This window comes from Pelodiscus sinensis, chromosome 4 (genome assembly GCF_052426305.1).
Source record: "Pelodiscus sinensis isolate ZL-2025 chromosome 4, ASM5242630v1, whole genome shotgun sequence".
NCBI lineage: Eukaryota > Metazoa > Chordata > Testudines > Trionychidae > Pelodiscus > Pelodiscus sinensis.
Window position 1 is genome coordinate 53,579,577 of NC_143055.1, and position 23,625 is coordinate 53,603,201.

At 37.5% G+C, this 23,625-nt stretch overlaps 1 protein-coding gene across 1 annotated transcript in view; it reads right to left on the bottom strand.

The window, feature by feature from the left end:
* SGCZ (sarcoglycan zeta) overlaps positions 1-23,625 on the bottom strand; it is an 820,580-nt gene that overhangs the window by 376,670 nt on the left and 420,285 nt on the right. Inside the window, exon 2 of the mRNA XM_075930376.2 lies at positions 4,830-5,024. Within this exon, the coding sequence (XP_075786491.1) occupies positions 4,830-5,024 (195 nt within the window). The remainder of the gene's footprint in view (positions 1-4,829; positions 5,025-23,625) is intronic.

The following is a 23,625-nucleotide window of genomic DNA, read 5'->3' on the forward strand; positions in this document are numbered from 1 at the left end:
AAATTCCACATCAGAGCTATGTCTACACTGGCGCGATCTTGCGCCAGAGCTATGCAAATGAGGCTAAGCATGGAATATCGCCAAGCTTCACTTGCATATATATTGAGCCACCATTTTTGTGGAAGAGGCTCTTCCATAAGAAGGAGCTGACTACACTGCCCCTTCTTGCGCAAGAAAAACCCTTTTGCGCAATGCTGTTATTCCCGAAAATAATCAGCGTAGCGGCATTACACAAGAGGGTTTTTCTTGCGCAAGAAGGGGCAGTGTAGACAGTTCCTTCTTGTGCAAGAGTCTCTTCTGCAAAAATGGCGGCTCATTATATATGCTAATGAGACTCAGTGATATTCCATGCTTAGCCTCATTTGCATATCTCTGGCGCAAGATCGCACCAGTGTAGACATAGCCTAAGTGATTTCTGAACTGCAATATCCAGCGTAGTCATGGAAGACTGCAATTAAGTCTATTGCACTTCAAATGTTATCTTAGTCAAATCCTTAAGCTCATATTAATTATGTCAACCACATGCGTGCTACTATAACAGCAAAGAAGAAGCAGTCCATTTAGTTAAGTAGTAAGCAGAAGCAGTGAAACAGATTTGCTTTTTGCACTAAATGTGAGATTTGATTCTACATTCCATTGTAAGTTATTAGCTTTCTATCAAAGCTTCTAGATGTTTTATTCCTAAAGAGTAAAGCTAAAGGCAGGCTAAAAGTAAACATGCAGAACTTTATTAAAGCCTATGAGCTATTCTGTCCTTCAGGCTGAGCTATACTTAGCCTAACTCCTTGCATTCCCTATTCCTCCAGGCTATGTCTAGACTGAAGGCTTCTTTCGAAAGAGGCTCTTTCGAAAGCATCTTTCGAAAGAGCCTCTTTCGAAAGATCGCGTCTAGACTGCAGGCGGATCTTTCGAAAGAGAAATCCGCTTTTTTGAAAGAGAGCACCCAGCGAGTCTGGATGCTCTCTTTCGAAGACGGCCTCTTTACATTGAAGAACGCCTTCTTTTGAAAGAGGAACTTTCGAAAGAAGGCGTTCTTCCTCGTAAATTGAGGTTTACCGCCATCGAAAGAAAAGCCGCGTTCTTTCGAAATAATTTCGAAAGAACGCGGCTTGAGTCTGGACGCAGGGGAAGTTTCTCCCGAAAAAACCCACTTTTCCCGAAAAAACCCGAGTCTGGACACGGCCCCAGTGACACCTCAGTTCTACTGGCCAAGATAGAGCTTTCCATGTTGTGCAAACATTTTAATAAACATCAAAAACAATTGACACCCAGCTCCTGTGACTTCAGCCAGACAGGTTAGAATTCAGCTGAGTTGGAGTTTCATCTTTACTACACTCAAATGATAGCATAGACTTTTAGATAGTTTAGTCTTGGTGAAGGTGTTCCTGTGAGAATATACCATTAGAAAGAAAGAAACCAGAAGGAATGAGCTTGCAAGTTGCAAGAAGCGTCTATCTCTGGGGCTAGTAGGTTCTTTGTTAACCTGCCATACTCTATTTGGTGAATTTGGATGCAGCAGCCTTTCACTCATCCACCAGAGTCTCTTTCTGTTGGTGGTTATCTCATGACTACCAGATGTCCCACCCTACTATCCAAAGCCAAGCTATGCATTTATTCCTGGTCAGTAAATACATTCTCAAATCTGTCTAAGATATTGGTCAATACCAAGATGTGGGGCATGTATTTTCCCATGATTTCTTATGAAATTAGGTGGTGACAGCAGCTCTCTGTCTAAAAAAAACTGCATTCTATCCTATACACTCAATGAATTTTTAATTTGAAAATATGGTTCTAGTCTTATCAGTAACTTGGCTTTTGTCTTCCAGCCACCCTGCTTGCATCACTCATAACTGATTGCTATTTGGTTTTTCCACAGCCTCTTGGATCTCCATCAGCCTCACCACTAAAACCAGGGGATAGTGCAGCATACTAATGGCTTCAACATCCTAACCCCTTTTCTCCCAGTTTCATCCAGATTTGTGGGCGGGCACAGGGTTGTACAGGAGCTGACCCATGTGTTCATCTTCTGCAACCAAGTGTAGCCAGGAAATGTACCACTCCTATAAAGCACTGTACCCATCAAGGGTGCTGATTTGTATGGGATGGCAGGGGCAGATGCTGAGAGACACTGTAAATCCTGTATACAATGGAAACCGCTTTATGCCAGGGGATGTGGCAGCACACACAGCATACCTACTGCCAGCACCTATGTATCCCTTTCACATTCTCTAGAGCTAGAATTTTGACTGCCTACATTTTGATGGGATTGGATCTGACCCTCTGATGTGAGTAGATGTCCAATGTATGTTACCGTATGCAGTTTGAATCACATTGTATCTGCGTTCATATTTATGTTGTTGTCTCTGTATTGCTGAAAGAAAGCTTGTCATTTCCCATCATGGTCTCATTCAACTTATGTATCATGTCTTTCACCTACCATGAAGATATTATCTGCAATTGCTTGCACCCGAAGCAATCCTTCAAGCACTTGATATATCTTCTCTAGCACAGGGATTATTATGATCAGCATAAATAGCCAACTATAGTGCTGAAGTAGTGTTGCACGGGTTGTCCGCTATAACCAGGCTTATGGGACAAATTCCAGTCCTCAAACCACAGACCATACAGGTTTTGGATTTTGAAAGTTATAGCAAAATTTAATCTGTTGTGGGCAGTTAATAGAGGCATGTTTCCAATTCCTGTTTCAGAGGCTTTGGGTGCACGCAAATGAATATTTTTCCTGATGACTTTAGCACCACGCTGCACTAAAACTTCTGGAGGCTATAGTTCTCCTGTTCTACAGACGTTTAAGCTACTTACCTTACTGGATTACATAGTGCCATAAGACTTTCTTTGAATGCTTACCATCCACAATCACAAACTGCAGTTGGTACCATCCATTATTTTTCAAGTTAGTTACTATGAAATCACATTGTCTTTTGGGCTCCACCAGTTTACATTCCAATTGCTCTATTTACGGTTGTCTTCAAGTCTAACACACTCTGAGGAATCACTATGCAGGAAGCCCCACAATTCAGCTGAGATCATAAGAGATGGGTCCCTATTAACATGGTTCCATGCAAGGAGGACTGTACCATCCATTGTTGCTTTCTTTTCCTGACAACTCAAACTGATAATGCTCTCAGGGCCAAAGTGAGTCTCATGATGTTACTACTGTTGTCCAACATGCCAGCCCACTTCTGTACAAATCTGAGTGCCTTTCCAAGATCTTTCTGTGTTCCTATCCTCATTGGTAAAATGATTTAACCTTGCCACATTTTGGGCCATGACGACCTTGGGGCACTTCTCTTTTACATGCCCATGCTGTCTCACACAGTAATTACATCTTGCTATGTGTATGAAAGCCTTCTAGTGATTTAATTTCACCCCTTAAGGCTTCCATTGCATATTCCATGTCTAACCATCTGTCTAACGTGCGATTGCCTTCCCAGAGCAGGAAATAATCACAAACTCCCCAAAAGTCGGATGCTCCACAGTTTTGTCCTGCTTTGGGGAACAATAGGTCTTCAAAGTTCCTAGGATTCCTGGAAGGCTTGAGGAAGCATGAGGCTCAGAGTGAGGCAGATCTCTTGGCTTTATTCCCCAATAAGAAAATAATAATTTTAATGTGCCTCTGTTGCTGTCCCACTGCATGGCCAGGTCTGTACACATCTTGAACTCCTCCTTCAACTGGGTCCAGACAAAGTTTGGTTCTGCAAAATCCACACTAAATTACATGACTCATTCTGCCAACTGCTGCACTTCAGAAATACCCTGATCAGATGCCCCTACCAATTTCATTTGCAAACAATGAAGATGAAGCAGGCAAAAAACAAACAAATGGAACTTAATAAAACCTTTATATTGCTGTTTCCATGTGTCTGGGCAATTCCCAACTTAACACCACACCTTTCCTGAGCCTTTGGAATCCCATCAATAGCAGTTCCTCCAGGAAATATGCCTCCACAGACTCCATGATTTCAGTTCCACTGACCATTTTAGACGAGGCATAGAAAGAAGAGGGCTTTGCTACTTACTGTATAGCTGTAATTTAAACTATTTTAGTTTTCCCAATGATTGAAATTCTATAATTATGTAGTTCATGATAGGCTGTTGTCCTGAAAACCAAATGAGTCCAAGGTACAAAAGGTGGCTGTTTGAAATATGTCACCATTATGACCCTTTCTGCCCTGGCCTCAGCATGGGACAATGTATCAAGACAAGCATACAGAGAAATTTTCATGCATTTTAAATGTATCTTTATAACTGATTTAAATATCCTTTGGCTGTATTTTAACATACTCTGAAAATGGCTTATCATAGTCATGTGTCTACTGCACATAAAGTCTCATCTGAATAAGAACATTGCGTCATCTCAGATAAAGTCCACAAAACACTTAATTATACATATATATTCAGATTCCATATATTTAGACAGATAAGGAAGTCACTAAGTTTTCTACAAAAAATTGTGTATTGTGATCCACTAAAAACAAACAAACAAAAAAAACCCAGCCAGCACCTTGACATATATATATTGATAACAAAGACAATTAAGCATCAAAATGCACATTGTCCAGATTCATGATATAAACTGACAAGTCATTTATCCTAATGTCCAATATCAATAAACAAACCAAAAATTACAGCCTCCCATTTTTAATTAAGTAATAAAATCTATAATGTGCCATAAAAGTCCATGCTGAAAATTAGGTAGAGTATCTCATTAAAATAATAAATTACACATCAAAAGAATAAATGTACATGTACTGGAAAAAAGATAATATTAACATAGAGAGCAAGAGATGTAAAATCATGATTGTACTTACCACAGTGAAATTCATAACCTTCAAAATCCATATTGTCATTGCTAAGTTAACTATCATGGTAACCAACAGCAGAAGGACAAAGAAGTATAAGCACCTCTTTCGCCATCCATAAATTCCCACTGGATAAAGCTGTGGATTTTCAATTCTTGGCAGGCTGTTCTGCTGTGTTGCCAGTATATATTGTTCTCGTGTCATCTGGAAGGGGGAAAAAGAAGACAAAATGCATGTAAGAAAATGAAAAATCGGCATTTGATAGAACAAAAAAGAAAATCTATGAAGATTATCTGAATAGGCTTCGAAAATCATATTACAGCTATTGAAGTATTCTAAAGGAAAGAAATTGCACTGAGCCAAATTCAACCATACCAATTTGTTTGAGCTAAGGTTTTAGTACCCATGGTGTGAAGTTTAGCTAGTTGCTGCTCCACTATATAAAGGATCCTTTTTCTTATTGTTATCATGAATTACAAAGTGATTAATAGAAGAACACATGTGCATGATTATAAATAAGTCAGACTACAAGGTTTAGTATAATGTGGAAATTGTGGAAAACTAGGAGGAAAAAAGGTACAAAAGAGAATAGGCTTGTCTCAAGTACAGTTTTATTAGCTTCTGTATATATGAACATGTCACAGAAAGTCATTCATCTCTTTAATATGAAAGGAGAAAAATACTGTCACGCTTTAGCTTGGAACAAAATTTTACAAGTGAAATTCTCACTCTATTATATCATGTATGCAGGTGATTAAATAATCCATCTTCTTACATATATTGTATTCCATAGAAAAGCCTACATTATAAGAATGTTAATATTACAGAGTGAATCACTCAGTAAGTGCCAAACTTTGCCAGGCAGCTTTGGATAAGAGCTACTCTAGTGTTTATGATCACAAGTTTTCCTTCCCACCCTTCCGTTGTTCAGTGCACAGGGTAGACAGTACTTTGTGAATGAAGCACCTCTTTTGTTGCTTATTTTAATCTTTACTGTTTACTAGAATGTTGCCACGTTTATTGACATTCATTCTACATCCTGCACACCTACTGTGTTTTCAATGTTATCTAGGTGTAAATTTGGAGTAAATCTGTATTTGCAATTACATAGGAGTGCAGTGCCCCTAAAATGTAAATAATGTTATTTGCTCACCGCCATCAGAGGTGGTAGCTATGTTAACGGGAGGAGCCCTCCCATTTCAAAACACCATACACAGTGGGAGCTAGGTCTGTACAACTACATTATTTTTCAAACACCCAAGTGACCTGATTATACCAGTGAAATTTTGTAGTGTAGACCTGACCAAAAGAATCTGTGTGGAAGGATCTTCCCTGTTGGCTTTTTACTCCTGTTTGAAATTCCTTTATTTTCTCTCTTCGTAACCCTATTTACTGCTTAAGCACACATTCCTTCCTTTGTTTAAAAGTGACTTGACTTCTACCTGGGAAGAGCTGTGAGGTTTTGGAACATGTTTGATCCTCATTGTAGAGAGAAACCTTTTTGCATCACATGCAATGTTACCACACATTTATCAAGATAATACTGCCTACCAAATTGTGGAGGTTTCAAATAATACACCTTATCTACCATACCTTGTAGAAGGGTAACAATACTGTACATAGTGTGCAAATACATGCGTGTATTCTGTTTCACCACCATCTACATGCTCCAGGGTGGATTGGGCATTGTGTAAACAATTGTACAAACATAAAAGAACATGAACATAAGAACAGCCATACTTGGTCAGACCAAAGGTCCGTCTAGCCCAGTATCCTGTCTGCCGACAGTGGCCAGTACCAGGTGCCCCAGAAAGAGTGGACCGAAGACAATGATCAAGCGATTTGTCTCCTGCCATCCCTCTCCAGCCTCTGACAAACAGAGGCTAAGGACATCGTTTTATCCCCTGGCTAATAGTCTTTTATGGACCTAACCTCTTTAAACTCTATGATCAAGCAATTTGCGTCGTGCCGTCTGTCTCCAGCCTCTGACAAACAGAGGCCAGGGTCACAATTTCTATCCCCCGGCTAATAGCCTTTTATGGACCTAACCTCCATGAAATTATCTAGCTTCTCTTTAAACTCTGTTATAGTCCTAGCCTTCACAGCCTCCTCTGGCAAGGAGTTCCACAGGTTGACTCCACACTGTGTGAAGAAGAACTTTCTTTTATTAGTTTTAAACCTGCTACCCATTAATTTCATTTGGTGTCCTCTAGTTCTTCTATTTAGGGAACTAATAAATAACTTTTCTTTATTGGCCCTCTCCGCACCACTCATGATTTTATATACCTGTATCATATACCCCCTCAGTCTCCTCTTTTCTAAACTGAAAAGTCCCAGTCGCTTTAACCTCTCCTCATATGGGACCCGTTCCAAACCCCTAATCATTTTAGTTGCCCTTTTCTGAACCCTTTCCAAGGCCAAAATATCTTTTTTGAGGTGAGGAGACCACATCGGTACACAGTATTCAAGATGTGGGTGTACCATAGTTTTATACAGGGGAAGTAAGATATTCTGGGTCTTATTTTCTATCCCTTTCTTAATAATTCCTAGCATCCTATTCGCCTTTTTGACCGCCGCTGCACACTGTGTGGAAGTTTTCAGAGAACTGTCCTCGTTAACTCCAAGATCTCTTTCCTGATTTGTCGTAGCCAAATTAGCCCCCATCATACTATATGTATAGTTGGGGTTATTTTTCCCGATGTGCATTACTTTACATTTATCCACATTAAATTTCATTTGCCATTTTGTTGCCCAATCACTGAGTTTGGTGAGATCTTCTTGGAGTCTCTCACTGTCTGCTTCTGTCTTGACTATCCTAAACAGTTTGGTATCATCTGCAAACTTTACTACTTCACTGCTTACCCCTTTCTCCAGATCATTTATGAATAAGTTGAAAAGGATTAGTCCCAGGACTGACCCTTGGGGGACACCACTAGTTACCCTTCTCCATTCTGAAAAGTTACCATTTATTCCTACCCTTTGTTTCCTGTCTTTTAACCAGTTCTCAATCCAAGAAAGGACCTTCCCTCTTATCCCATGGCCATGTAATTACACAAGAGCCTTTGGTGAGGGACCTTGTCAAAGGCTTTCTGAAAATCTAAGTATATTATATCTACTGGATCCCCTTTGTCCGCATGTTTGTTAATCCCTTCAAAGAACTCTAATAGATTTGTAAGACAAGATTGCGCTTTACAGAAACCATGTTGACTTGTCCAACAAATTATATTCTTCTACATGCTTCACAATTTTATTCTTCTACATGCTTCACAATTTATTACTATTGTTTCAACTAATTTGCCCGGTACTGAAGTTAGACTTACTGTTCTGTAATTGCCCGGATCACCTCTATAGCCCTTTTTAAATATTGGTACCACGTTGGCTACCTTCCAGTCATTAGGTACGGAAGCCGATTTAAGGGATAGGTTACAAACCACAAATAATAGCTCAGCAATTTCCCATTTGAGTTCTTTTAGAAAACAAATCTCCGGGACCGGATGGCAAACATTAAGTTTTTCTATTTGTTCCAAAACCTCCTCTAATGACACTTCAATCCGGGACAGTTCCTCAGATTCATCACCCACAAAGGATGGTGCAGTTTTGGGAATTTCCCCAACGTCCTCAGCTGTGAAGACTGACACAAAGAAATCATTTAGTTTCTCTGCAATGGCTTTATTGTCCTTGATTGCTCCTTTTATAGCTCGATCATTTAGGGCACCCACAGGTTTTTTAGCAGGCTTCCTGCTTCTATTGTACTTAAAAAACATTTTGTTATTTCTTTTTGAGTTTTTGGCTAGCTGTTCCTCAAAATCTATTTTTGCTTTTCTTATTACATTTTTACACTTGATTTGACAGTGTTTATGTTCCTTTCTATTTATCTCACTAGGATTGGACTTCCACTTCTTAAAAGATACCTTTTTGTCCCTCACTGCTTCTTTTACATGGTGGTTAAGGCACAGTAACTCTTTTTTAGGTCTCTTGCTATGTTTTTTAATTTGGGGTATACATTTAAGTTGTGTCTCTATTATGGTGTCTTTAAAAAGTTTCCACGCAACTTTCAGGGATTTGGCTCTAGTCACTGTGCCTTTTAATTTCTGTTCAACTAACCTCCTCATTTTTGTGTAAATTCCCCTTTTTGAAATGCCAGGGTGCTAGACTGCTCTTCCTCCCACCACAGGAATGTTGAATTATGTGAAATTATATTATGAATTATATTATGTGAAATTATATTATTGAATTATATTATGGTCATTATTCCCAAGTGGTCCTATAACGGTTATTTCCTGGACCTGATCCTGCACTCCACTCAGGACTAAATCTAGAATTGCCTCTCCCCTTGTGGGTTCCTGCACCAGCTGCTCCAAGAAGCAGTCATTTAAGCCATTGAGAAATTTTATCTCTGCTTCTCTTCCTGAGGTGACATGTATCCAGTCAATATGGGGGTAATTAAAATCCCCCATTATTATAGAGTTCTTTACTTTGGTAGCCTCTCTAATTTCCCTCAGCATTTCAATGTCAGTATCGCTGTCCTAATCAGGTGGTCGGTAATATATCACTACTGCTAATTTCTTATTATTGGAGCATGGAATTACTATCCATAGCAATTCTATGGAACATGTTGATTCATTTCATATTTTTATTTCATTTGATTCTACATTATCTTTCACATACAGTGCCACACAGAGAGACTGGCAGTCATTAAGAAGGAAGACTAGTCAGGGGGGAAATGGAAATGGGGTTGTGCAGTTTTTCCCCTATACTTAATGGGAAATATTACTAGAATACTACTAAATGCTACTAAAAGCAAGATAAAAGAAAAGTTATCTGTGCCCACTGTTCTGTAGCCTTCTGTGCTCTATTTTTCATTTCAAAGCTCAGTGATCAGGTGCAAAGACCATCCTTTAAACCTTTATAACACTACCAAATCAAAATGGATTGTCGCCAGGTTACCAAGATGCATACTTTTTAGATTCCATATATGTTCCAGGTGTAAAGATTCTATTACAAATCAATGAACTGTGAGAGGGTGTGTCTAGACTACAGGGCTTTTTTTTTGAAAAAAGTAGCCTTTTTTCAAAAAAACCTTCACATGAGTCTAGACTGCAGCCACATTCTTTCGAAAGTAAATCAAATGAACGCTGCAGTTTTTTTGATCGCGGTAAACCCTATTTTACTAAGAATAATGCTTTTTTTTTTAAAGTACTCTTTCGAAAAAGGCGCTATTGAATGCAAACTGTGCTTTTTTGAAAGAGCGCATCTAGATTGTCTTTTGAAAAAGTGGCTCGTTTTTTCTAAAAATCTGCGTATAGTCTAGATACTCTTTTTCGAAAGAGGTTTGTAGTCTAGATGTACCCAGAGCTGCACATATAAAGGTAACCTCTCCTTCACCTCCAAAAAGCCCTCCATCAGTAACAGAAAAAACCCCCAACTATTTACCAGCATTACCTGCACTACTAATGTGTCTGTATAATTTTTACTGACAAGCTGAGTGGTTGACTCTCTATAATTATATAAAAGGGAAAATGTAAAGACATGCTCAAACACACACAGATAATTCACCTAGACCAAGGAGCAGACTGACTAAAAAATTACATAAGTTCTATTAGAATAATTTTAGCTCATATTTTAGACCATTCTCAACATAAAACAACCATCACTGAGAAGGTTCTCATGCATGCACTAAATTAACTTCTAAACTTTTGGTATTTAGAATAAATTGCTTTAATAATTTCTGAATTGACTTCCTACAGTTTCTCTATTTTTACTTACTCTTTTTCCTGCCATGTATGTTCCTATTCAGTGGTCACTTATACCTCTCTGAACATAAGAAAAGCCTCAGTATTCATATGTGATTAAAATTAAATCAAGGCAATTTATTTTTATTTATCCAAAATACTACAAATATGACCATAAAATGATGAGATTATCAATTTTAATCTTTAAAAGAATAAAAAAAGCAATTGAATGAATGTGTATGTAGATCTATCTACCCAACCCATAAACAAAATACACCGGAGACAATTACTTATTTTATATTTTAAAACATTTTCTCCCCGGTACATATAAGTTACAAATCCCTTGGTTATCTTATGAGTAAAGATGTGTGAACTAATCCATACAAAACTAATCCAAACAAAACCAATCCTAGATCAGCTTAAAGGATCAAAGAAGTCTGAAATAAAAACAAGCAAGACTGCTCTCGTGAGTTCAACACCAAATACATTGGGATAAGCAGCTGAACCAATGGATACTTATCCAAACATTTTAAGGTTTACCCATCGCTTCTTATGAGCAGAGATGTTAATTGTGAGATATTAGAATCACAACTTCTCAGGGATGCAGACAGCCATGCAGAACCCTTCGGTATGGTGGGGAGGAGCTGTTCTCTGCTCAGGTGCTGCCCCCACCCACAACCCTTAAAGATGCCCCAAATGGTTGCATGGTGCTCTTGCAGCAATTTAAAGGGCCTGGGCCACCCCTGCTGCAGCAGTAGCTGCTCCATCTTCTTCACATCCAAGTCACTTTAAAATGTATCACAGCAGTGAACATTAGGAAACATACATACAGCTAATAAAAACAGGTAAGCCACAGAGCTATGTGTTATGAAGGTATCTGGAAAGGTTCAGAGTTAGTCAAGTCCTTTGCAAATACAAAATTTGTGTCTGCATTTGCTTCTGTATCCACCAGAACAAACCACAGATCTACTCACTGACATCTGCTGATGCAGATAACCATGGATATAAAGTGGATATCCACAAATTTGCAGGGTACTAGATACAAAATTTGTATCTGCATCACATCTGTATCCGCAAAAATGAGCTATTGATATTTGTCTGCAGATATAAAGTGGATATCTGGCAATTTGCAGTGCTCTAACAATGAGGGAAAACACTTCTGTTTAGTCTTTTTTTTTTAAGAGTAAATAGGGCTTTCCTTTGTCCCTTTGTCTTAGTACACAATTGCTTCCCGTAGTTAAACTTCATCAAGAGGATTTCCTTCAACTAACATACTACTCATCTCCTAGTCAGCTTCCTACTGCAGGTAAGCTTAGAGCCCTGAAGCACTTTTTTCTTATACCCTGGTAGAATGACATAATTTACCACAGCTGTGGTCAGTCTTATTTTTCTGCCAATTCATGAGGGAGGAAGCTGTAGTTTTTCATAGAGGATTAGTTAACCAGCTGCTGAATTCCTGTACATGTACCCAGTCATAATCATACAACAATCTCTGAAAAGTTCTTTGAGCTCTGGAATTATTTAAGTACACCCTCTGCATCCCTCTCATTCTACCTTGTGATCTACAAATATGTATTGCCACAAAAAAAAACACCCCAAAACAAAGACAACAAAAACAAACAAAAAGCCCCTATGTTAAAAGGCTGTTAAAGTTGTTAGGTCAACCTCTCAAAAATTAGACAATCTTGAACTGAGGTTGCCCATAAAACCTTAATTTGGCTTTTCTGTACGTATTTTATGGCACAGTTATTAAGAACAGTATTGCATTCTCTTTCCACTCACCCAATTCATGACCCAATTCAGGACGGTCAGGGTTCAGTATGCATTTTTATATCTTCATCATTTCGAATGAGAAAGTTTGTGTGGTTTCTTTTTTGGAAGCAGGATAATAGGACTTATTTATTCATCATTCAAGACTGCTAACATTCTGGGCCAAAATATTATGACAAGAGTTCACACAAACTGCACACAGTTGAAAGAGTTCTGGTGTGACCCCCAAGCCCGCACTCAAAACTTTCATGTCCTGATTCAAATAGCTCTTCATCATCACTGCACTACATCATCGTACTTTCAAATCTTTTATGCTTAAAGTCTCACTCTAAAAGGCATGTTGCACCTGCTGATGGCTGGAAATCCTCCATAGAAATGATTTTTGACAGAAAATTCAGTTTCCACGAAATCAAATTTTGGCTTGCTATCAAAGATAGCAAACTTAGAAATGCCTTACCTAGCAGACCAATTTCCGAAGGCTTAACATAGATCCTGGTCCTCCAATGAGATGAGCATAGGTAGATTTTACAATCCTGCAGTGTCCCACTAAAGTCACTGGAGGTCTGCACAGGCTGAAGGGTACCTCACTAATCAAACTATAGGATCAGGTCTATTCTTTGCCCAAGACAATCTGAATATTAATATTGTTATACAGATACAGACTTAAGGAAGTGTTCTATGAAATGGTCAATGGATTTTAAATATAAGCAAACTATTTTTGGATACCAAAAATCAGAAGACAAAATATGGATGTGTTGATACATGTTGATGAAAGAAATAACGTCAGGAGATTTTGGGATTCAAATTAACAAGAAAGTGACTTCAACTGTTCAGTTACTACAAAGATGTGCAAATCAATTCAAACAGCGCAAAGTGTTTATGATAATAAACAAGGCTGTCAAATTATTTTAAAATAATCACCATTAGTAGATTAAAATAATCACAGTTTCAATCACATTGAAATAACCCAACACCAATTTAAAAGTATTTTGGATGTTTTTCTACATTTTCAAATATATTGATTTCAATTACAACACAGAATGCAAAGTGTACAGAGATCATTATGTTTTATTACAAATATTTGCGCCGTAAAAAAAATAAACAAAGAAATAGCATTTTTAATTCACCTCATACTGTAGTGCAATTATTAGATTGGAAAAGTACAAACCTACCAATGTAGATTTATTTTACGTAACGGCATTCAAAAACTGAACAATGTAAAATATTAGAGCCTACAAGTCGAAGCATAAAGAGACATACAAAAGTTTAGCACATCTGGCACAGAAATGCGTTGCAACACTGGCTACAATGGTGCCATTCAAACACACGTTTTCATTTTGAGTTGACAGTGGAAACAAGTGAACACTGTTATCTCCATCAAATGTAAGCAAACTTGTTTCTTAGTGAATGGGTGAAGACATAGGACTGAGTGGACTTGTACAAAATGAATGGAAAGATACATACTTTTTTTTTTTTACAGTGCTCAGATGCTTTAAAATGGCTATTCTGTTTTTAAGAAAAGGAGACAGGAACAAAAAGGAAATAAGTTTTGTTAAATGGGATACTGGATGATGCACAGATGAGAGATTGAGATTCTCTGCTTAGGCTCCTGACTTCACAGCTGGCAGTGTGATCACACAAGGGGGGTGGGGTGGGGAGAGTGCTTTACTGTAGAGAACCCATTAAGATAATACATAACCCTTCACAGCTAAATTTTGGCAGCTCAGCTGCTACATCCTGCTTTATCTAGCCTACCCTCCACTTAGACTAATGATGATTACTGCTGGGACAAGGACTTTCTCTGGTACTCCAGTTATCCCTCCACTCTACAATTCTGAGGACCGGCAGCTGGGAGTGAGGGAAGTAGAGGAGGGCAAGGGAGAAGGAAAAAGAGATGGGCACAGGCTCTTTCAAAATGAATATTCCTGCAGTCTAGGTGAAGATGCACTGAACTCAAAACCAGCTACCTATGTAGTTTTAGTTTCAGCTTTTCCAGTTACTACTGTTAATTAATCTTTACTCTTCCCACTGTGAATTATTAATCACAGTCTCATAATCCCATTTTAGGGGAGATAAGTAAATGAGGATTTACTTTACAGGAAAGGTAAGCATGAAGTCCCTGAAAGCAAAAGGGAGTAGAATTCAGGTTGGTGTAGAAATCATGACTATTTCTAGATTCAAGGTCTTGAGTCACCAATACAATGAACTAATGTTATGAGTATTTTATGTTTTAAAACAGTTACCTTAACATTTTCTGACATTTAAACCTTATGTGGATTTGTTTCCCTTTTTGTCAACTATATCACTATTGTTTTTGTTTAAAACTTTAATTCTATCTGAAGGTTTTATTACTTAAGGAAAGATTTTAGAGATTGCAAACTTTTAGTGAGAATAACCAAGTGTAGATATATTCTTGACATAGGTGGAAAAATATACATATATAGTCTATTTAATAACTGTTACATCAAAAGGGAAGAATTATTTGACTGTGTGATTTTGTTCCAGCTCATCTTTATTTTCATCTTTTTGTCTAGTGGAGGATGTGTAACATAAATGGATATTATAGAATTCCATTGTAGTACATTTACTAAATGTCTAATAGTTTGCAGAGTATTTACTGAATCTTCCAGAAATCACTATCTAGCGTTATTTATGCTCTTAGGTCTCATGCAATGTCATACATAAATATAACACAGTTGCAGATTTAAACATGTTTACTTTAAACCACAATTTTTAAAAATCCAATAACAAGTATAAATCTATTTCTACACCAATATTTTGCTACATTCGCAAGCTGTGAGAATTCAAAACCTAATCTTACAGATCAAATAAATATGCAGCATAGTCTTACAGAGACAAAATAGATACGCAAAAATTGAGTTTGTTTTATTACCTGCATTAGGTTGTTAAACTACAGTACACTGTTTACAGATCTAGAGCATTTAAGATTTAATCTCAATCACCTTTAAGTAATCTTTATTTATTCAGGCATTGAATGAAAAATGTTGTAAAGAAATAAAAAGCATATATAAAATATGACAGTAATTGGACCAGACAATGATTTAGGCTAGCAAGGGACTGCCAAGCAATCAGGTGACCTGTAATGGAACAGATTTTTGTGTGGTGTTCTCTGCCAAAACAGACAATGAACCAAGAACAGAAAATATAGCTCTGTTGATAAAAATGCCCACATCGGCATTTAGAGTGAACGAGAAAAGCAAAAACAATCTGCTCTTAACCAGCCATAGCAGCTCAGCAGATCTCTTTCAGGACATTAGACAGGTAATTTACCAGAACCAGCTGGCTTTTCTCACTCACCCTGACAGTAACTTGTCCTCTAGCCATACAACCCTGGCTGTGGGCATCTCTTTTTGTGTATGACATGCCAGCAAGTCACTCACTATTTTTCCAGTTTGTACAACATGTGACATTAATTAAACTTACAGATGAAATATTACTTTAGGTTTTCTTTAACCTTTAGTTGGTAATCTAACTTTTATAGTGCAATGTGTATCACACAGCAATAGAGTCTGTCAAGGCACAATAATAATTTCTTAGGCTGCAGACTCCAAAGTATAAAATCTATTCATTCCAAAAGGTATGAAATCACTATATCTCAGATAAGATTAAAAAAAAGAAAAAATATTTGGAGGGAGGTATACAAAGAAAAATATTAAAAGTACACTCATTTGGTCTTATTCTTGTATCTCTTGTAAAAGGCTTTACATGTAAAATAAATGACTAACAGCTACTCAAAGGCTAACAGGTAAATGAAAAGATCTTGCTGTCGCATCCAATATGTGCAGTGCACACTATCTGATGTTTCCTTTGTCATCCAAGGACCTAGGCATCTCTAAATGACTTCTAGAATGTTAATATAATTTCTGGAAATCAGGATTATAGTTCTGGCCAGTGATTCTATCCCCTATGACTGAATGGGCAGCAATTGATTGAGAGGATAGTTAATGCTGCTTTCTTAGACAATTAGACACTGGAAGGGAAAACAGCTTCCCTTGATATCAAAAAACAGACTAACTACAGATTCTACATTATATATAAAGCCTAATCAGACCTAAACACAAGGGAATTGGTATTGACATTCTGTTGGTAAGAATAAAAGGTGTTAGTTCTTACATGCCCTGTCCTTATTAAAAGACACACTACATTTAAATTGTATTATTGATGTAGAAAAACATTTTAACTATTTTACTTGGAGCAGGTTAATAGCCTGATGCTGCAATACCTTACTACAGGGCATACAGTTTTGCTCCATCTGTAGTCAGTCCCCGTTGTGGAGTATTTAAAATGTTCACATATTTTAAAAAATATATTCTTTATTATTGACATTGTTTGCTTTTTCATTGCACTCAATGAAATTGGACTTTACTGTTTATCTTTAATTATAGCAATTTTCTAACCAATTTCATTTTCTCACTCCTGTGCACTACCATAACACATTAGAGCTATCAGCCTGAAACAAGGAAGAGCTGAAAACTACCTGAGGCCAATTTCCTGACCCACACTGCACAGTGCCAACCAACCATCTGAGACCTAGTGACTTCTGAGGCTGTGGCACAAGACATTATTTTCTCCATGCAATACTGTGGCAACAGACATCTGCTAGAATAGCCTTCTTTGTCTCTGTACTACAACACAGGTGGAGGAGGGAATATGGTAGATTAACCTAGCAGTGCATTTACCTCTTCTTCCCCAAATACCCACTCTGTAATGGGACAAAGTGTTCTTCCTTATAAGCTCTCCAAATCCTGATCCACACAGTGTATGGCCCTAAAAGCTCTGCTACAGGGCAGTCCTACATATGTGCTGAAGACCATCTCCTCCCTCCTAACCCCCACCAAAAAAACCCCCCACCACTATAGAGGATGCCTGGGACTTCTGGGAAGTTTAAATGGGTTCCCTCCTATGTATTTCAAGATCTGCAAGGACTTCAAGCATTCACAGCAACTTGTAGAAATTGTCTAGTGACCTCAGACAATGTGTCCAAAGTTGGATCTCTGATGAATAATACATTCCTATATCTAATTTTCTCTGAGTATGTCTACACTGAGGAGCTATTTCAGGATACCGGAAGTATCCCGAAATAACTATTCCACCTCTATTGAAGCAGGCTGTTATTTTGAACTAGAGTTTGAAATAATAGGAGGCTTATTCCGATGTCCCAGTAAAGTTAAGTGGAATTTCAGAATAGCACGTTTTGAAATTTGGCGTTATGTAAACAGCAACAAATTATGAAATAAGCTACTTTGAAATTCAATTGAAATAAGCTACACAATCTGCATAGCACAAATTGCGTAGCTTATTTCGAGCTAAGGGTGCTGCGTAGACGCACCTTCTGAGCGCCATTTCACTCTTGAGGGCCATAGTCTCTTTAAAAAAATACAGGACTATGTAGCACTTTAAAGACTAACAAGATCATTTATTAGATGATGAACTTTCGTGGGCCAGACCCACTTCCTCAGATCAAATAGTGGAAGAAAATAGTCACAGCCATATATACCAAAGGATACAATTAAAAAAAAATGAACACATATGAAAAGGACAAATCACATTTCAGAACAGAAGGGGAATGCGGGGGGGGAGGGGAGGGGAGAAAGGAAGGTGACTGCCTGTGAGTTAATGGTATTAGAGGTGGGGAAGGGTAGATATCTGTGAGTTAATAGTATTAGAGGTGATAATTGGGGAAGCTATCTTTGTAATGGGTAAGATAGTTGGAGTCTTTGTTCAGCCCCCCGCGGAGAGTGTCAAATTTTAGCATGAATGACAGTTCAGAGGATTCTCTTTCAAGTGCAGCTTTGAATGTCTTCTGAAGTAGGATGCAGGGGTGTAGGTCATTGAGACAGTGTCCTTTCTGGTTGAAATGGCAAGAAACTGTTTTTTCTTTGTGATCCTGTCTAATGTCTGTTTTGTGGGCATTGATTCTTTGGCGAAGTGTCTGAGACATTTGTCCAATGTACATAGCAGAGGGACACTTTCGGCACATGATGGCATAGATTATATTTCTGGAGGTGCAGGAATATGTATTCTTGATCTTATATCTCACTTGGTTAGGCCCAACAATGGTGTCAGCAGAGTGAATATGTGGACAAAGCTGGCAACGGGGTTTGTTGCAAGGGAAAGTACCAGGGTTGGTATTAGTGTGGTATGTCCTGTGGTTGTTGGTAAGAATCATCTTGAGGTTAGGTGGTTGTCTATAGGAGACTATGGGTCTGTCTCCCAGAGCCTCTTGGAGTATGGTATCCTGTTCCAGTATAGGCTGTAGTTTCTTGATAATGTGTTGGACAGGTTTAAGTTTGGGGTTGTAGGTGATGACAAATGGTGTTCTATTGTTGGTTTTCTTGGGTCTGTCTTGAAGTAGATGGTTGAGTTATCCAGGCACATATACACATCCTCCCCCCCCCCCCCCCCCAAAAAAAAATACTTGGTGTGTAAGAGTTATTTTAGAAAATAGGTAACAACTCAAGCACATTTAATATATAAGTAAATCAATGCATGCTTCTGACAAGTCAGAAAGCAAATCAAAATATAAAAATTCTGAATTTTTCAGAGCACATGTGTTTTTATTTTCATAATTTAAGGGGAAATTGACACTCACAACGTACTTATCCTCCATACATTTCTCCTTTGTTTTCAGGCCTACAATAAACCTGACAACAACTGGTCTGCTGGTGTACCATTACCATTCATATTAACCAATATTGTCTCATTGTTTCTAGTTACTTCCCCCATCTGTCATCTGCATTTTTAATATTTAAATTGTAAACTCTTTTGGGGGAGGAGGGTGTCCATTTTATTGTGTTTGAGCATGTAGCATAATGGACTCTTGGTCCATGACTAGTGCTCCTAACTGCAAAGGAATACAAACAAACATTATGATAGGTGATCTTAAAACTTTCCTCTGGCTTTAAGCTAGTTGCAGGTCACCTATTTTAAAAGGAAAGTTGCATAGAGATTCCCTGTCAATTATTTCAGACTAATTACATTTTTAATTGCACTGTATCTGTCCCTATTAAACAAAAAGGCATTTTCAAAATGAACTCATATCAAAGACTATTACAAAAGTGAAATATCATGGCACTATTGAAGTCAAAGTTTGCTTAGTCACTGACTAATAAGGGACAGATTTCATGGCAAGTGTACATGTGGAGATTTTGTTCCTTTCAAGGTTTATAGAAAGGGAGAGATCCCCTTTATTTTTCGGCCCATGGATGACTTGTTACTCATTCTATTGAGTTTCGTTTGGGACTTAGATTTGTTTTCTTAAAGTGCAGTGCAGGCTTGGGATTTATGTAGTCTTTCACCTTCAAATTCTAGCTTTTAGCTTGACCTCTCTAGCTCTTGACTTCTGAAAGCCGTGTTTTGCCAAAGAGCTTCAGCTAGGAGGTCAGATGAATAATGAAACCATAATTTGTTTTTCAAATTCCCAGGAGACCTTTTGGACAAATAGAAAAGGATGCACTACAATTTCTCTCATATGATGGCTTTTCTATTTAGCAATAACACTGGCCTAGAGTGTCAGAAATCTAGAGGAATTCTCAAAGAAAAAGCTTTACCTGCAATTTTTTCAGTGTAAAGCAGTTCTCAGGCTATTGTCCAGCAAAATATTAACTTATTTTAATCAATTTTCCTCTGATCTTCTTTCTGTCCTAAACCTTACTATTTATCAGATAATCAGTTAGACACATTAATAAATGATGAAAGAAGCTAAGAACACAACCAAATTTGGAAAGGAGAGCAACAAAATTTTACTGAGATATTCTATAGGGTCTGCTTTGCTCTATTGTTTTTTTCAGGAATAAAGAAAAGAAAAAAGAAAAAAGAGAAGAGATGAGAAGAGACGAGACGAGATGAGGAGAAAAAGTGAAGGGGTTGCTTGACTCATATTTATCTTGTTTGCATTCCTTAGCTATGGCTATTGGGTCAGGATCCAGAGGTCACTAAAGTACAATGCTCCATAAGTATCAGTTGCAGGAGCTGATGGATGCCAGCCAGGAGGATGGAAAACAGCTCATTCAAGGCTGAAATATAGCTCTATCATCATAGGCTTCCTACACTTTTTCCATGTTTCAGAAAAGGATGTGCATGTTGGGATGAGATTATAGAAATAATTTAGATTTTAAAATGTGTCTATGTCTGTGGACAAATACTTTTTGATTAAAACAGCACTTGGGGCTCACAATATAAAATAGTCTCTGGCTCACCCCAAAATATGATATGTCTTCTGCCCCTCCTACCTACTCCAAAAAAAGAAAGGGCTAGATCTCAATCATCTCTACCAGCAGAATTGAAGGGACCAAAATCACTGTGAAGTAGAAGTGAGAAAAACAAACAATTCAAATGCCTTGAATTGCCCTTCTAACGTGTGCTTAAAAGCAGGATCCATCTCCTACAGTCCTGAAGAACACCCAAGGCCTTTTAAAAATCACAAGGGATGCAAATGTATGCAAGGCATCCAAGTCTGGAGTACAAGATCCCACCTAAAAACAATATACAAAGTTGATTGGATAATTTACATGCTTGGAAGTTTAATTGAAATGCATCTGACTTTTCTTCTTAGCCACAGAAAAATACTTTTGACATCAGTGTCAACTGGGTTTAAGTCAGCATGTCTCTTGTGATAGTGCAATTTGCTTGGCTTTATGTTGTCAATTAGAACTCCACTTTCCTGCTAAGTCGATACAATTAGATTACTACAGAGACTTCATTACAGCCACAGGCAGGACAGCAGATGAGGTATACAATTTTCTCCCTGTGTTGCCAACACCACTAAATAGTTATTGGAACAGTCTATAAAAGAGGACAATAATTCTTCTACCTTAACTTTTATTGGAAAACAATATTTATCACATCAGATGGAAAAAAGGATAAAGAGGAAAAATGGACATAAGCTAAATGTTGCTTGCTATTAGCATTACCACTTAGTGGGAACATTTACTGCTGCTCAGTATTAACATATTTAATTATAATGTTTGTCATAAATTTGACTGTATGGCATGCTCATAAGCATTAATAATTATGAGATAAATACAGCTTTGGAGACACAATGCACTGAACAATATTCTGTACTTCACTGATTAATCATCTCACATTCAAAGACTCCAATGTTTTGCAAACCAAAGCTATATCTAGAAAGCGGGGCTATTTGGAGATACAGGAGGGATCCTGAAAAAAGCAATTCCAAGTCTTTAAATGCGCCCATTATTTTGAAATATAATTTTGAAATAGTGGGTGCTCTATTCTGGTGCCCCTGTAAACCTCATTCCACAAGGGGGTAAGGGACTTGTAGGAATAGCACTTTATTTTGAAATTCAGCACTGTGTAGAAATACGCTATTTCAAAATTACCTCAAAATAAGCAACATAATTTGCGTAGCACAAATTGTGTAGCTTATTTCAAGCTAAGGATGCTGTGTAGATGCACCCTAAGTTTCATGGTAAACTTTTAATAAGAATAATTCCATGTTTATACATGCAAAACTCTGAACACAAGAGGCTTTTTCATCTCTACATTTTGTTTCATACCACCTACCTCAATATCTTAACATCTTCAAGAAAGTCTTAAGATAAAAAATATCCAGTGTGTTTGAATATAACCAATTCTGTGTTTATATGGAACTTTAAAACCTCACTGGAAGCAGCAAGAAATTAAAGAAATTAAACCAAATTTAATTTGGTTTCAGTTGGTGGAAGTGACTTGATAGAATTGCTCAGCAAAAAGCATTGCTCAGACTAATCTTCTGCCTTAACATCTCTAGGCACAATGCAAAATTAAAAGAAAAAGGTGTGTGTGTGTACACACGTATGGGATGGGAAATCATGCCCCTCTGGATCCATAAAAGAAGGATTTTCCACTTCAGAGGCAGAAACACAGCAGTATTATCTTTTCTATTGAACTCCCCTCTTTCAAGAGGTTTCTGGTGAAAGTGCAGCCATATATTAGTGAAATATTGTCTGGATAGGATAAGTCCTTTAAAAAAACCTCACTAAATATGTTTGTCTACCATTATATACAGAGAAACTCAGATGCAATATGAAGGAAACAGTTCAGTACCATCTCTGTGTCAGTTGCTAATATCAATTCCCTTTTTCGTATTTTCCAGGTACACTTTCATCAAATCAGAAACATTTAATTGCCTAGATTAGATGCATCGATTCAAAGGATAGAAGGGACCATTTGGATCATCTAGGTCTGACTGTCTCTTTTTAAAATGAAACAGACTGCGCTGCTGGACTGACAATATATTTATGCTGTAACTCAGGGCTTGATTTTGTACGTTGCTATATAACTCGTAAGGCCAATAGATGTGGAGGACAACATCTTTCAAGATTCATTTACAACTAAGCCTTTTATTTGACAGTCCAACTTCTGTTTGTGTCTGTGACTAATTCAAAAAACAGCATGGCTAAGATATTTTTTTCCCCACTTTCAGATGTAGATGATTAAAGGTGGGGAGCATTATGAATTGATTTTTTTTTAACAACCTGCCTTATGAGAAGTGGTATGTGTTAATAATATCATCAAATAACTGAAGGTCCTGATCCTGCTAGCCACTAGGTGTTAGACAACACCTGCCTGCAGCCAGAGACCCACTTCAGTTGAGAGCTTTGCAGTATAAATGCCCAAAAGGTTGGAATTTCTTATCACAGGAAGATCTGTTCATATAACAGAACTTTTTGTAAATGCTACATCTTTCTTTCTATAATGCTTCACGTAAGAGGACACTGAACTGATTTCAGAGCTATAGAATATAACCCTCCACCCCAATAAAGTTCATTAACATTCTCCTTTGCACTATTGTAGTTATACCAAAACTAAGTTTGCGTAGTATATTTAAGTATCATGAAAGCAATATTTTTCCATGCAGACTATAGTTAGATAAGCAATTATAATCAGAAAATAAATATAGAATGTGCATTTGTGAATTATGTGGCTATAAATCTATTGAGTTGATTCAGATGACATCAAACTCAGAGAGAGCAGCTGGAGTTGTTTTTGTAGGCACCAGGGCTCCATAGTAGAATTATAGGTCCATCATTCAAAATTTGCATTTTTAATTTTTACACGATACATAGGTATGTTTCTATGATCTGTTTTTTTCACCCTAGCATAAAGCTACTTGTTTTCCCATGTCGTTGATGCATGCAAATCTTTTCTGTGACTTGTATATTTTCATATGTAGCTTCACAATAATGAAATACTTACTTTTATATCATGCCATAGCATTTTTAATACTGTAATCAATGTCTCCTTGAGCATTTCATGATTGCTTTTGTAACAATCATACA